This window comes from Brienomyrus brachyistius, chromosome 6 (assembly GCF_023856365.1).
Source record: "Brienomyrus brachyistius isolate T26 chromosome 6, BBRACH_0.4, whole genome shotgun sequence".
NCBI lineage: Eukaryota > Metazoa > Chordata > Actinopteri > Osteoglossiformes > Mormyridae > Brienomyrus > Brienomyrus brachyistius.
Genome location: NC_064538.1, coordinates 16,875,302 through 16,891,224, shown reverse-complemented (window position 1 = coordinate 16,891,224; position 15,923 = coordinate 16,875,302). Strand labels below are relative to the sequence as shown.

At 50.8% G+C, this 15,923-nt stretch overlaps 1 protein-coding gene across 14 annotated transcripts in view; it reads right to left on the bottom strand.

Annotated features, from left to right (window-relative positions):
* auts2a (activator of transcription and developmental regulator AUTS2 a) overlaps positions 1-15,923 on the bottom strand; it is a 242,992-nt gene that overhangs the window by 81,178 nt on the left and 145,891 nt on the right. For 13 of the 14 annotated variants that reach the window (XM_049016632.1, XM_049016631.1, XM_049016634.1 and 10 more), the window contains one exon: positions 2,567-2,596. The exons of the other annotated variant lie outside the window; for it this stretch is intronic. In XM_049016632.1, coding sequence (XP_048872589.1) covers positions 2,567-2,596 — 30 coding nt within the window. The remainder of the gene's footprint in view (positions 1-2,566; positions 2,597-15,923) is intronic. 14 annotated transcript variants of the gene reach the window in all.

Sequence of the window (15,923 nt, the reverse complement as noted above, 5' to 3'; positions counted from 1 at the left end):
CACCTTAAAGGTCACTTCCTCTAAGATGACAGGCACAATGTTCATGGCATCACGCCCACAGGGTCAACCGTCCTTCAGACACTGGGAGGGGGGATCTGGCTATTATCTCCGGCACATGCTCCTGCCCGGTCTCCCCACGAGGCAGAGCGTGATTTCTCTGGAGAGCACTTTTGTAATTTCCTGATTTTAAGGAAATCAAATAAGCGATATTTGTTCTCGTCTGAATGCGCTTGACCCGTGAAAGCGATGCCGTCCTCATGTTCTACATCAGTAATTCAAATGAGCACACTCCCCCTGGCTCACCAAGGGGGGGGGGGTGGTTTATGGGTGGTCAGTGATTGCACTCCTCTGGTAACGCCTATGTAATATCCCCCCCTAACCACCCTGATGTTAAGCTCTCACATCAATATGCCGAGTGTGTAAATCATTAATACAACAAACAACACACTAGGGAGCACAGCCGGAACAAAGCAGCTCGTCCTGATGGGAGTAACGAGAAAAGACGGCACGCTCGCAAACAAACGGCTTTTTAACGAAGGCCACGTCCCCTTAATTAACCTATCGAACCCGATTTTATTCGTGTGGTATTTACAGCTCCTGGGTTTATGTTCTGCAGGCTGGAAGCTTGGCAGAATCACTCACAGACAAATAAATGAGAAAAACAAGAAATAATTTTTTGAACTGCTGAAAGCTGCTTCTTTGAATGAAACCTTGACAGTAACCATGTGTAACGGACAAGGGGCGAATTGAAACCCAGAGCAGAGATGCCAAACCAGAGCATCATCACCACGCTTACGGAGACTGCAGCCCCTGTCTTACAACAACTTTCTGGTCTACGCTGTAAGTAAGTTGCAAGTAAAGAAAAAAAACAATAAAATACAATAAAAAAACTATTAAAAAAAATTTTATTCACATTTTATGTATTTAGCTGTCCAATTATCCAAAGCGATTTGATCAGGGGCCCAACTGTGACATCACTGTGCCAACTCTGGAACCAAAGACCTTCTGATCTCAGGTACAGAGTCCATCCTGCTGAGTCACACACTGCCCCACAACAGTAAGACAACTTCAAATATAGAGAAGCTTTAGAGCAATTAAATCCAAGGTCTCTCTGACGAGATTCCAACGGCTTTTAAGGGCCGACGACACCAGTCATAACATGGGGGGGGGGCAGCTACCTCCAAACTAGCACCACTAGGTCTGTGTCTGCAAATCCAATAAAACCCGTGTGTAATCCTGGGATTTCCAGACATCTGGAATGTATTCAGGTAGAGCTAACGAGAGGAACAGAGAGTGCACCAAAAAATAGGGATGAGATTCTAAGGTCTGCAAAGCAAAGGGAGCTGGTGGGGGGTGTGATGGGGGGGGGCACTATCAGCCTCAAACCACAGCTAAATAGGTGAGAGCCGCCGGACAGCAAGCAAGAGGGAATCCTGTTCTGATATCGCGAAAGTGTCGGCCCGCACAGACTGTGAAATGCTAATAGGAATATTTTAGGTTAGAACAAAAGAAAATGGAAAAAAAATCAGAGATTTCTGACAATGACATCGTGTGGGCAGCACCTGCACTTTGCGAATATGATCTGGCTCAGAGATCCTGAAATGTATTACTGCACAAGAAGGAGGCAACTGACTTGCATTACAGCCCATAAATGAGGAAATGGAAGCGCACCATGCAATGGCTTTGGAAGAACGAGGCTGGTAAACATTACTAATCTGCTACATGGGCGCTTGGACACAAACGGGGCGTGTATGGAACGCGGCCCGCGGGAGGAGCCACTCTGGACGGCCTCGGCGTTAAACCCTTCAGCTGTATTGATCCGCAGTAACATCCATAAAGATTAAAGTGGAAGCACAGCTCGCTTTTTCATAATGTTTTCACTAAATGGATTTCATGCCTCGTAAGTACTGCCGTTTTTTAAGACCAGCATGTGTTGAATAATGGACTCTTGCAACAAATCAAGATGTGTGCAAACAGACAGACAGACAGACACACACACACACACACACACACACTTGTAATCATATCTTTGTGGGGGCTCTATGGGAAAAACTCTAATCCCAACAATGACAACCATAATTCCTAACCAGCCCTAACCTTAACCACAAGTAAACAAAATATAATACTTAACGCATTTTGAGTGTCTTGATTGCATTCACAGATTTTTATAAAATTGAGGTTTATATTGTGGACACTAGAAAAATGTCCCCACAAGCTAAAAAGTAACAGATTGCACCACAATATGGGGACATTTGGTCCCCATAATGTGGTAAACAGAAACCCACACACATACATGCACACACGCACACACTGTAAATGTTTCCCAACCCAGAACTACTCCATTTAAATTCTGCATGCCATTTAGTCATTCATAATTAATGTGCAGTTAATTATGGCTTCCTCACAGTTATTAACTAGATGCTTAATTCTAATTAAATAAAAATTCACACTTAACGTAAGTCTAATATTGGATTCTAATTAAAACCATATTGATAAAAAGCAGGCAGGGTTACATGCGGTGTTCGAATGCGGCGATTATAGCACGTCGGCGTGCGTCGAAGCCTACCTTGTCTTCTTGGTCGCTCTCGCTGTCGCACTGCGAGAAAAAACAGAGGATTGTTTAGGAGCAAAGTCATGTGACATTGCACCCATGTGGTGCCATCAGCAGAGTCTGTGTGACCGGATCTCGGCAACTGCACCACGACGTGGCACAAATTCCACTGAAACATGGCACAACCCTTTCCCTTCTCTTCCGAAAAATGACCTTTTTAATTTAAAAAAGGAACGGCACACTGATGCACACTGATACACCCAGAAACACCAAGGGACATGGTGTGGGCCGCAAGCCCTGTCTTTAATGGAAAAATGAACCGTTTTCCCCGGTAATTTGCTGTCCGGAGAGGCTCCATTTGCAGGAGAAAACAGCGGTAGAATATCAATAATGAAATGCACAATGGTTTCATTAGGGAGAGATGCAAACTGAACCAAATCGAGTGCCACGTTCAGAGAAACGCTGACTCCAAACCTGAAATCTCAGATGCAATTGGCTTTCAGAAGTTGCTGGAAGGTTCTGGAGGGGGTGGGAAGGTTAAAATCCAGGGTGTTCGGTGGGAAAAAAAAAATTACAAGAGGCTGGGTTTCAGTTATTCTTCCCAATTTCAATTTCAAGGTCCGCTTAATTCTTTATCAACTAATTACTGGCGTGCACGATGACCGGCGGGGCCCCCCAAGCCGCGCATATGGCCAAGGGCCGGGAGGCACCGGAGTCGGTAATGAAGGTGGCACGAGGGCCAGCCGATTAAAGCAGGGGGGTGCCGGCATCCGCCAGCGCGGCATGATTGACAGCGCCGGGAGTTGGGCCATCAGCACCACGGTCTAAGCCTTTGCTGAGCTGGGGCCCCACAGAGCTCAAAGGTAGAGGCTCAATTTCTGGCACCGAATTCCCTGGCTGAGGCGCGGTGCGGGCTGCGGGCTCAGCGGGAGCACGGCATCCAATTTACAGCTCTGTCCCACTCGGCCCCGGAGCCACCCCTGGCAGAGACGGATGGCGGGCAGCTCCAGAAGCTCATAAATTATGCAAAGGCAATAAACGCACTGAGCAAACAGCCCTTACTCTCTCTCCCTCTCTCCCCGTTCCAGTGCTCTCGTCTATCTCCCCTCCCTAGCTCTCCCTCTCTTCCTCTCTCTCTCTCTCTCTCTCTCTCTCACCACTCTTTTAATACTCTTTGCAAAAAGCCGGGGGCCAGGCGAAAACAATCTTCCAGCTTCAGAATTAAGAAATTAAAGACGAGCAGCAGGCAAGCGTGAACACGAATTACACCTGTTATACATGCGTGTAGGCATGTGTATATGCGTGTTTATTATACATGAGTGTAAGATGGTGGGGCTGGGGTATCATGGTATGATGGCGTCTGTTAATGTGGTGGACATGCACTTTTATCACCCAGTGACAAAATCCAGCATAGTTTGTCACAGGTACAAGTGGATAAATTGGGAGGGGAGGGTTCTGCATGCGATCGCTTTAACTTCGGAGGCATGCCGAGACGAGTCACCCCTGCCCGCGTGGCAAATGGAACATGCTAATAGAACTCATCGCATTACCGGGCGCAAGAAATGCCATAGCTCATTACTTTAAGATAAAAGGATATCGGCGCAGACAGGGAACAGAATTGACTTTCGGCGGCACGACGCAGTGATGATTTAATCAAGTGCTGCCCTTCACTTCCCATCGCCGGGCTCGTCGCTCCGGCAGGTGCCACTAAACGAGAAACTCGCGGGAGGGGCGGTGGGGGTTTGAGATTGCTGTCATCACTTTTCAAGGAAAGAGGCATTCAACATCCTCGACAGAAACAAGAAAAGGAAGGGGGGGGGGGCTTTGTAAAAATAGACGCAATATCGAAAGATCGTGGTCGACAAGGGGGGGCTGGCATGGGGGGGGGGGGGGCGTCTGAGTATGGCATTCTGCAAGCAGGGGCGGATAAATAAATAAGTAGGAAAGACGGCAGCCTGATGGAGCACCGTTAGCCAGGGGTGCCTCATCGATGGTGGTCTGCTACCACTCCCCCTGCCACAAGCCCTCCCCCTCCAAATACTGCCTCCTGGAGAAAACGGCATGCATTTTCGAGGCCCCAAAGATCCAAGGTGTTTGGCAATGGATACGGGGCCCCCAAGCAGAAATGAGCGGCAAGGGTTCGGCTAAGAGAGCAGGGCCTGTGTGCAGTTAGAGGTTAATGCCCTAATAGGTTCCTTCCGGCCCTGCACTCACCAGGCAAGGCCACATCACCATGACTGAAAAATGGATCTCCGGGGACGGGTGGTATGACCCAGGTAAACTCGGCGCCGGAGTCCATCAAAGCTTTTCCATGTCTCTAAGGAGAAGACACCACATGCGGCAGACCGGGTAGGTACTTACTGTAACTCACTGCCAGCATCGATCACGGCATCGAACGGACGCCCGGCTCAAAGGAACAGCTCACAGAAGCACAGGGCCGGCTACGGGTTTACGCCCTTGCGTATCTGTGTGAGTTAACCAGGGGGCCGGCCGGATCTCTGCAGCGTGTCGGTTTCCATCTCGGGGGACAAGGAACCTGAATCGGCCAAGTGTGTGTGGTGGGGAGGGCGAGTAAAACCGGAAAACATGTCCGACACGATCATGCTTAACGAATGCCAGCAGAATAGGCTGGGAGGGTGAGGGCGACCTCGGGATGTTATGAAGAGGGAAATCGTTAAGCTGGTGGGGGGTCGGAGGGTAGAAGGGTGCCTGGGGGGCCCACAGCAGCCTGACAGAGCCTTTAGCAGGGCTCGGTGTTTAGAGTAAAGTAAGACCGGAACGTCAAACACCGCATTTACTGCTCGGGGCTGTTGTTGGAATGCATTCTCAACTATTCTAATTGCCCATCTGCCCCATAGCCCTCCCCCCAGGCCCAACGTGGCAACAAGTTCCCTTACAAAGGTCCCTAAACGTGGAGGGTTTTTGTTTACTCTCCTTTGAGCTGCAGGAAATTGCTCTCGTTTGGAAGCCCATCCAACCGAGAACAATATCTGTCCGTCGGTGAAAAACGCTTGGGAGGGTTTGGATAATTCAGTTTGGGCCCGTGGGTCACCACCCCCCCCCCCCCCCGAAAAGACAGTGCCGTCAGGGCTTGCTTATCAAAACAAAACGCAGGCTGAGCGTCCAAATCGAAGTGCAGTGCTTACTCAAAATAAATAAATAAATAAATAATTTAAATCAAGAACAGCTCCAAACCGGAACATGCCACCCTGACCCAATATAAAAGATGTCAGCAGCATGGGGACCAGCGGGTCTATAAAAAGGGGGGGTGGGATGCAGATGCCACAAAATGGCTCACAGTTCAGCTGACAAAGGAGAGGATGGCACTGTAGTAATCATGCCGGAGATATGAATATTTTGGAAGGTCTGGGGAGGCAGTGTGCGCAGCATGAAGGATGGCGCCGGGTGGCAGGGTCAGTGCCGGTGGTGCCAATCCGCCGCGACATTGCCTACGACGGATTCCTGAAAGCTGCCGCGTCCTGATGGTTTTCTGATGCAAACAGTCACATCGCAAAATGGTTCCCCTGCTCCTGCTGCCGCCGGCTGTCGGCTCCTCCATCTGCCGCTGGGCCCGGCACAGCCGGCTGGCCGCCCTGCACAGCGGGCATTCAAATTAGCCAGGGGGAGGCGCTCGCTTGTGCTAATTACATTTTAATCATTGGAAATGTGTTGGCAAATCAAGGCTTGATTGCCATCTTGGAGCCAGGGTCCTCTAGCTGAGCAGAGGGCCCCGCATGCTGCGCTTGGGCCCCGCTTGGGCCCCGCTAGGTCCCCGCCTCACACAGAGTGCAAGATGATGGCGGTCGGCCCACCAGCGAGCCTGCACTGGCACGTTTATGAAATAGCTGGGAAAGCCGCTCACTCTCACTGCGGGCCAGACTGAAGGGAAGGGGCAGGGCCTCACTGATAAAAAGGGGTGGGGTCTTATTGATAGGAAGGGGAGGGGCTTAACTGACAGCGGGATGAGCCTTTGCCAGAAAGGACAGTCAGGCCTTGGAAAATGGGAATGAGTGGGACGGATTGCTGGGATCCAGACGGTAACTTTCCGGGGCAGAAGTCGGTTATCGGACATCCACACGGCAAATTTGACCATGAAGGGGCCGCTAAGGACCTGACAGGTGCCCAAACCATTCGCCTGCCCTTGATCCACGCTGGCGGGAGCCGACATCGCATGTGGGTGTGTGAACGGTGCAGCATCAGCCTGACTTCCGGCTGTCAACAGATGCGTCTTTCTGGGGGGGGCCGGGGGGGTCATCTGCATGGACAGCCTGGGGCCGTTGCCGGGGCCATCACCAGGGACAGGCGACTGCAGAGCCAGCTGCCTCGAGCTTTTGGGCCCAACATCTGAGAGCACTCTCCTTTCAGATGTTAAACTTCATCCAGACGACATTAACTGTGACTGCTAATGTAACATTTCAGCCTTCAGAAGCTGGGGGGGTAAGAATGTAGCCCACTAAATAATAAGGCTTTTATAGTCTCTGACCTCTGCTTTAAATACCCACGAGTACAACATTATGCACACTATTTTACGCACCCCCCCATGGAAAGGGCGCCTGACACAGCGTAAACACTGCGGCCTTCATCTCCCCTATTCCCCCCCCCCCACCAAAAACGAGGGCACCAAGTGGAAAGCTGTGGCGGTGACACATCACGTGCCATGGGGCCAGGGTAGGGGGGGGTCACAGAGGCTCAGGGAGCCAGTTTAAAATAACTTGTCAGTTAAGCTGTACCCCCACCCCCAGAGCAGATGTGCAGACGGGGGCCTGGAGTGAAGCTGGGAGCAGACAGATGGTGCTGGAGGGTGCTCTGCTCAGTTGCTCTCTGGGGCCCCAACTATGGGGGGCTGTGGCAAAAGGGGGGGGGGGGGTGTCGAGCTCACTGATTTTTAGCAGCAGGTAAAATCCATTTGCTACACAAGCTCGTACTGGGCATTAAGCACCAAAGTTAATATCTGAAGCCAATGAGGTATCTCGACACATCTTAGTGCAGGGGGGCAGAACGGGAGCCTGGAGGTGAGCAGGAGCTGGGGGGATGGAGAGATGTATCATTTCATATTTCTCCTTTGTCTCCCTCATTGATTAATTCGGAGCCTGGGATCTCCCATCTGTGCCCCTTTTAGGCCACAACACTGGGGGCGAGAAGCAGATGCTGGCTTAATTAAAGATTAATGGAAGGATCCTGGACAATTAAATACATCAGATTCCATTGTTTATACCATTAGGGGGCATCCCGCGGGACACGTCGTTCCGGTGTGCATTTTAATTACCGCAAGCGGTCCACATTAGTGCCAGTGTCAGTTGCCATCTTTACAGTGCCGCACAGGTGAGTGTCGGCTATGGCTTGGGGAGGGATTCCTGCCGGGGTGGACAATTCTAGAAGACAGGCACCAAAGAGATAGAGTGACAAACATGATGTGAAAGGTGAGCAAAGGATAATCGTGGGGGGGGGGGGGGGGGGGTACAAGACAAACAAGAGAGAACTAAAAAAACAAAAGATAACAAAAAACCCTGCACAGCTTAAAGGTGGTTTTGCGAGGAGTTCTGATAATACTGTATCTTTACATCAGAGGCACAGAATGTAATATTGTAATATTGGCCTTAAACATATGAACCTCCCAAAGATAAACAAAAAGGGTCAAGTGTGCATCAAATATGTCGCCAAGCCCTACACTCTGGCGGGAGATGGCTGGGGTGGCCTTCGGGGTCTGGGTTTCCACCATTAATGCGTTAGGGAAGGCACGTACGCAGCGAGCAGCGGTATGCAGCGGTACTGAGGCTCAACCTCTGTGAGCATGATGGCAGTGTCCTGCTGTACAGACACACAACCATCGTAAAGCCTGGAACCCACCGTAAGAGCCCTGCGCATGCTGCTGTATACGTGCCTGTGACCTCGAGCGTCCGTGCATTACATCCTGCCCCAGGGGATCCTCTTTCCACTCAGACCCGACACATGACGCAGCGTGATTAGCTCCAGCACTCTCAGGTGACTTGCCAGGTCATTGGCGGCCACATCAACTTTTTATCAGGGAATTTTCTTCGTCATTACCTCCAGGTCGGAAAGGACTCGTTAATATTCAGATCGGCATGGAGCAGCAAGGACTGTGGGGCTCGTCATCAACACAAGATACGGCACGCGCCAGTCACGCATCTCACGGCCCAGTGCGACAGTTTCAGCCTAGAAAAACAGGAACGCTGCAATACATGACACGGAGTACAAACAAAACACAAAACAAAACACTACAAGAAACTGAATTTTACAAAGCAACCACATCCAAAACAGCCGTCTTCCTTCATGAGCTCTTTACACGTGCACTCCGGTTGTATTCACTGTTGTTTTTTGCAAACATAAGAGCACTAGAAAGATCTGTATTCTAAGGGTTAACCAGACAGGTACAGGTGTCACGAAACTCATCACCTGTTTGAGTTTTAAAGGCAGAAAAAAAAGCGCATTTAAAATGGCCGCCATCATGGCAGAGATAGGTGAACGGCCATGTTGGTCTCTCCTGGAGCTCAAAGCGGCGCCCACCAGCTGACGCAGCAGCATGACGCTGGCGGTTGGCCGTGCTCTGATAAGGCTGGATTCCCCCCACCCTTGCCGCGCTATCTCCTCACAGGCCACCCTCTCTCGCCGCGGGCGGCAAGAGCAATTAGCTAGTGGCTCCCTGACGAGGTGAGATAAACTTGGTACGGATCACGGGGGAGTGTCGCCTTTTACCCGCGTCCAGGGGGGGATTATTCAGATTCAGATCCCTCATCCTGTAAAGTGAACACGTAATAAAATGGGAGAAAAACAGCAAACAAATGGCTTTTACCAGCCTGACTGCACTGAGCTTATTCTTCTGTCATTAAAGACACAGAGGACTTTTGACCTTCCATCCGGCACATTCTACAAAGATATTTGCGTGTTATGGTGTGGTTTATTTACTGAATATTGCTAAACGGTAGGCCTTTAGGAAAGAAAACACTGTGTGCAGCCCTGACCTGCACACACACATATTCCACACAGTTCCTATACTCCTATAATAAAGGGGAAATTAATTTCTATGGGCATAACCCGATTCCAAACTATGATGACCTTAATCCATACCCAGCCCTAACCTTAACTATAAGTAACCAAACAAAACATAAGACTTTTGGCTATTTTAGTTTTGTGACTTGCACTAGCGCACGAACACAGACACGCGCGCAGGCCCTGTCTATAAATCTGGATCCAGGCTGCGTGTTCATAGGCACTCTCCGCACAGGAAGCCCTTTAAAGGCTCCCGTTCCCCAGCTCAATGCGGGCCCCTACCGCTGCTGTCAGGTTGACGGGAAAACCTGTTTTCCTTTTCCATGCCAGAGCAGTCCGTCTGATGTGACGCGTTTCCTGAGGGCCTGACGGGGGAGGCGATAAAAGCAGGCAGGCGGGGGGAGAGGGGGTGATGGCAGCGGTGATGGGGGGTGGTATAGACTCTTCAGCAGTTTCCATCGGTCGTGGTCGAGCACGTAGACAGGCGGAGATGTTAAGACGCTATGGCAGACATGGGAACAAAGCCGGGCGAGGCGCATGGCAAAGCTCGGAAAGACGCTCCACACAAAGGCCGACACGTCGCAAGACAGCATTAAAGGAAAGTGGTGCATGATGCTGCTGTGAATCACCCACCGTACTGAATTACACTCGCAGCTGTGTCAGAGAATCAAACGGGTGCCCCCCCACTAATTATTTACTGTGTTCGCCGCTACACTGCCCCCCTGAGAACTGCTGAACCCTATCTTTTTGCCCCCGCCCCCCTTCCAAATTGGTGGTGGAGAATTAGCGCAATCTAATTTAATCCTGGAGATGCTGATTCCATACGCACTCAATTAAAAAGGGATCAGCCCTCTGGGAGGGGCTCTGCAGAGGGGGGAGCGGCATGGTTTGCCATTCCCGATTAATTATCGAGCTACGTGGAAGGAGGGGAGGGTGCCAGTTGCCAGAACTGGGCCCAAAAAACACCCAAGATGGACCGCCAACACCACGACTAGCAGAACCGATCTTTTATGGACTGTGGGTGTGTGACAAAAAGATACCATGAGCAACAACTGTGGACGGTCTGAGACTCAAACGGCACACAGAGTCAAAACAGTCAAATGGAGGCAGGAGGGTCCAATGAGAATTTATTTCCTGGTGCGTGCAACAGAGCCAGCAACGAGCCCGGAAGCACCCGCTATGATTGAGCAGAGCACATCCCCTGTTAATGTTTCGACAAGCAGCCAACTCCTCGTGACAATGATCCCGCTAAATAAAAACTGTTTCCACTGGAAAGTAACACCATCTCCAACTCCAATAGAAGCCTTTCAGGCGGTGGCTGTTTCTAAATGGCTCTTCAGGGCAGATCCCCCACTGGGAAACACGTCCAGCCGTATGAACGGGGATGTGATCGCAGGTGGGGGGGTGGGGGGGAGGGTGCAGTGAGGACAGCAGTTACAAAAGGATATCATGGGCACCGTTTCGGTATCCCACCTTCAGCAGGGTGACCTTTGACAATTCCCACGCTGGGGGGACACGGCTCTAACATCCACGTTCCATCATCTATCTGTGAAGCTCCCAGAGCCAAAAACATCAGAAACTTCCCAAAGAGCTTCAGATATCCGATTAACGTGGCAGGATCCTGGTCTCATGATGGGACCTCAACTGGGCAGGGACCCCAGGCTGGCCAAATTGTAGTCTGAGCTTTGACCCGATTGGGGGCGGCTGTGATCTCGAAACAGAACCACTGGTGGACCCAGCTGCGTCCGGTATTGAGTTCCTTGTTTTGACATTGACTCTCACAGTGGGTCTGTGAGCCTCAGCTCCCACACCAAGCTGGGGGGGAGGGGGCGCTAGTGCGTAACAAATGAAAAAAAAAAAAGGTTTATACTCAGAAACCTAAATCATTCTCAACAGTGTGGCTCCACCGGTATTAATTTACCGCGCGGATGATAAACCAGTCAAAAGTCGTATATGGGGGAAAACCACGGTCGTTTGAGGATCGCTCATCTTATCTCAGTTGGAAGAGTTTATTAGCTCAAGCCTAAGAGCACGCTAGGCTCAGCGGGAAAACGTGGGTTTTTGGGACGAGGCTGTATTTTTTTGGGAATATATGAATATGGGGGTGCTATCTGGGCTGCACGGCTAGCATGTGGTTCAAATGGTTATTTTCAGCCCAACGAAGGTGCCGCCTGGGTTCCATGTGTGTTGCTACGGTGTCAGCATGTTGACCTGCCCACAGAGAGAGGGGCGCAAAAACACACTGCAGTCTCTCCCAATTTTATGCTCAAAGTGTTGCATTATGGGTAATTTGCTGTTCAGCAAATTCATCACGCCGCGATGGAACACTTCCAATCACAGTGCAGTCTATTGATTAGCAGCCCTGGCATTCAAAGTCCAAATCCAAAAGAAAGCCATTCCAGGCCTGTATCTGGGAGAGCCTGCGGCGGCTCACCATTAAAGAAACGTTATGTTTCTATAAGTGTTTATGCAGCTCTCCACCACTTACTTGTGTTTGGATGATTTTTATAAAGGTTTAATGAGCAGGTTTTGGCCAGGGGTGCAGCTGTATAGCAGTGTGAATCCATTGGTTTGTTTTCCTGCATCTGTTTGACCTCTCTAGGCTGGGTCAGATGTGCGAGACTTGGGGTCACGCCAGTTTGCTACATGCACTGGACTCAGAATAAACGAGGGATTTCTACATTCTGCTGTTTTATTCCCGAGTCTGGATTCTGGGCCTCTGGACGAGATCAACACAGTGGCCACTTCCTCACGGCAACAGCGACCCTGGTGACCCCGAACCATCAAGTACATACACAGCGAGATATACTGGATGTAGAACTCCAGGAAGGAGCAGTGGAGCTCTCCGACAGCCACTCACGCTCAGCAGGGAGGGGCCGTCTGCCCAATAAAGGGTGGGTTGCTTCATTAACATGCAGCATTTGTAAAAAAAAAAATTACTCCGCAGTCGTGGTCGAGAATTTTCAAGAACGCCAAAAATGGATGGAGCAGTGTTACGTCATCAAGCCCCACAGGGTTATATCACACACTGTAGTTAACTGAACCCCCACTAATTCAGGGTGGTGTGTGGTTCAGTGGGTTAGGACACTGTGCCTGTGATCAGAAACTTACTGGTTCAAATTCCAGGGTCGGGCAGAGCGATGTAATGCATGAATTAATACAACAAGTACAGAGGAATTGACTAAAAACTAGTCCAGGACCTTTTATTTTGAAGTTACTGGGTCACAGGGATGCTAATCAAGTTCTATGCTTTTATCGCGTTTACCAATGGCTGTGTTAATTGCCCGTGTCTCCTGGTCGGCGAGCTCCGACTGGCCACCTCCGGTCCGTGTCTAGCACTCAGTGCCATGCTGCTTCAGAGCGTTTCCTCAGAGAGCCCTGATGCTTTTTTCAGCCTCTGCCGATTCGGCTGCCTCGCGGCACATAGGAAAAAGTCCCACATCAAAATGCCAAGCGCCAGGATGCTTCCTAACCGACACGCACGCTGCTAATTGGCTTTAAGCTGAGCATGACTCGCCCAACACGACGGCGTTTGGACCTATATCGCATCTCCATGCTTCCGTTTCATGCACTGTTCCCGATTTTTTTTTCCACCTTGTGCAAATAATCTTTATATTCCTATGCTAACAAGCAAACAGCCATTTTATAAAAGCGATAAACACATATTTATGCATAATTAAAAAAACATGCCTGATGCCCAACATGAAATAAAAAAATGGAAACTGTTCTGTGATCCCGTGTAGGGACAATCTGCCGAACACGGCCCCTGAAACTGGGCCTGCGGGAGCCGGCCAGCCAGATGTCCTCTGGACCGCGAGCGCTGAGCTGGTGCCCACCCTGTGCTGGACGGAGACCCGGCACATGGTGGGGGGGCGGGTGCTTGGCCGTGCGCCGACCCAGCCTCGGTGACGGCCATCTGCCGCCTCTCATTGGCCGGCGGGCAGAGATGGCGCACAGGCGTGCCGCTGTTCCAGAATGGTGTCGGGGGGTGGGGGGGGGTCGGGGCTCCCTCGTGCCTTGAGGGCCACTCCACACTGCCTCGCCATGCTGGCTGGCGTGAGGCTGCTGGAACCTTCCGGAGCCATCTGGGGAGAAGCGGCGCGTGGCCGGGAGCAGCTGGCCGCTGAGGGCTGCTATTTAAGCTCTGGCAACTGCTCCACTTGCCCCCCCTCCCCAGCACATGGCCAGTTAGCACACCTCTGCTCCTGACACAGAGGGGGCCACAGGGATGGATTAATGAGCTCCCATCAAGCGGGGGGTCCTCACACCAAACTCCACATAAACAGCCTCCAAAATTGTAACCCGACACCAGAATTCAGAGCCATGTACACAAACTAGATCTCACTAAGGGCCCCTGACCCCAGCAGCCACGCCGCCAGCCAGGACGCGGCCCCCACCCCAGGTCACATTTGCGCTCTTGGGTTGGGAGAAGCAGAGGTGTCGAAATGGCAAATAAAGGGCACGGAGGGCTAATTGAGAAGCATGCTTAAGATCTTATCGCTGCAATGGGAACTGATGAAAGGACTTGGGAAGGCATAGACTGGCATGCCACAATTCGTGAGGGCTGCCTGTCAGAACTGCCCGCAATCCCGCTTAGGACTACCGCCACAAGCACTGCGCGCGGCCGCGGCGGGTGCATGACACCTAAACATGATTAAACGTCAATTATGCTAATTTGCCAACATGACAGCACGAACAACGAAAGGTAATCGTGGTAGATTTTTTAGGATGCTTGGCAGAGGTGTTGCATAACCGAACCCTGCAAACGGCAGCGAGCAGCAGATGCATGGAGCGCAATTAGGCTTGTCTCTCTCCCTACTTTCTGCTGACAAGCCAGTTATTCCACATTAAACCAGCAATTAAGTGCACGAAGCGATTAGGAGATGCGGAGGCTGGGAGATGCTGCTCATCGGCGGTGTAAACGCCGCCTTTTAGGACACCTTGATGGAGAGCTACGCAGAGCTAGCAGATTGCTGCAGAATGGAAAGCCATCCAAATGGGGGGGGGCATGTTAGGTATCGCTAGCTACAGGAGATAATCAAGAGTGATTCCACATCGTGGCAAATCCTTGACGTACAAGAATCCCCAGAGACGAGCCGTCTGCCATCCGCCAATGGTAGGGGAGCTTGTTAATTAAGGTGTCAAAGGTAAAGAAGTATTGACGTTCCCCCCCCATGGTGCCGCGCTCGGCTCGCTCAGCCCTGGAGGTGTTGTTGAGCTAACAGAAAAAAGCCCCACAAAGACCAATTAAGGCGTTCACTACGGGACAGAAAAGAAGACAAATGGAGGCAGGAAGGCAGATTACAGGAAACCTTTGTACAGATGTAAAGCAATCAGGGCTCTCTCAGGAGGCCACGCCCTCCACGCCGGAGAACCGGCCCCCCATCTGAACCCACAACAATCCCTCTCTGTTTCTGCCGCTGCTCAGTCAGGTGGGGACTCAGTGTCAGGTATCCTGACAACTGTGTATCGGTTTCCCCGGCTGCGGGGGTAGCAGTGGCGGTGGCTTTGTGCTTTTATAGGCGAGAGCCAGGCACAAAGAGCGCCTCTGTCCTCCAGCTTGGAACCCCCCCACCCACCTTACCACATTTCAGGAGAGCTTCCCTGTATCGCCTCACGCCAAACAATGCCTGCAGGGGGCAACCTCCTGACCAGCAGTAATGCCGAAATGATTGACAGCCCATTGAAACGGTGTTTAACCATCACAAGAATAGCCCTGCCCCATGCAGGTCACTTCAGATCGGCTATAGGTTGCTGTTCTTAAAAATATATAGGCTTGTCCTGTTTAAATGATTGCTAAGAACGATACCTCTGACACCGGAATGGGGATTTTCTGATTATGGGCATTGCTGCAATGCAGGGAACCTGTTACGATGACAAAAGACCAGGGATGGGTACCCACAAGCCAAGGGCATGATATCGAAGTAGGGACTTCACTGCAAAAGCTGATCATACAAAGAGTACCAGCCAGTGCCATATTAACCAAAGGACCGTGAACAATTAGTAGAGTATAACAAACTGGTTTCTAATTGAAATTTATATCTGGTCGGCCAGTTTCACAATAAATGGGTGAAAATCCTCCTTGCGTCCGCGATTGCGGAGTAATTTTGACGAATGGTGTCCAGGCCGTATTGCCCTCACCCGCTCGCAGAGTCTTCATTATTGATCACGTTTTTAAGAATCAGGTGGGGCAGGATGAATGTGCCGCTGTCAGCGAGCGTAATAGAGCTAATAATCACGGCCCGGACTCCGCATGCTAATGCTGCCGCCTATTTAAAAGCCATTTGCTTTCTTCGGGACAGGAGTCCCATCTTGACAGTGAGATTAAATAAAACATGCTTAAAGCTTAATGCACTATGTATAT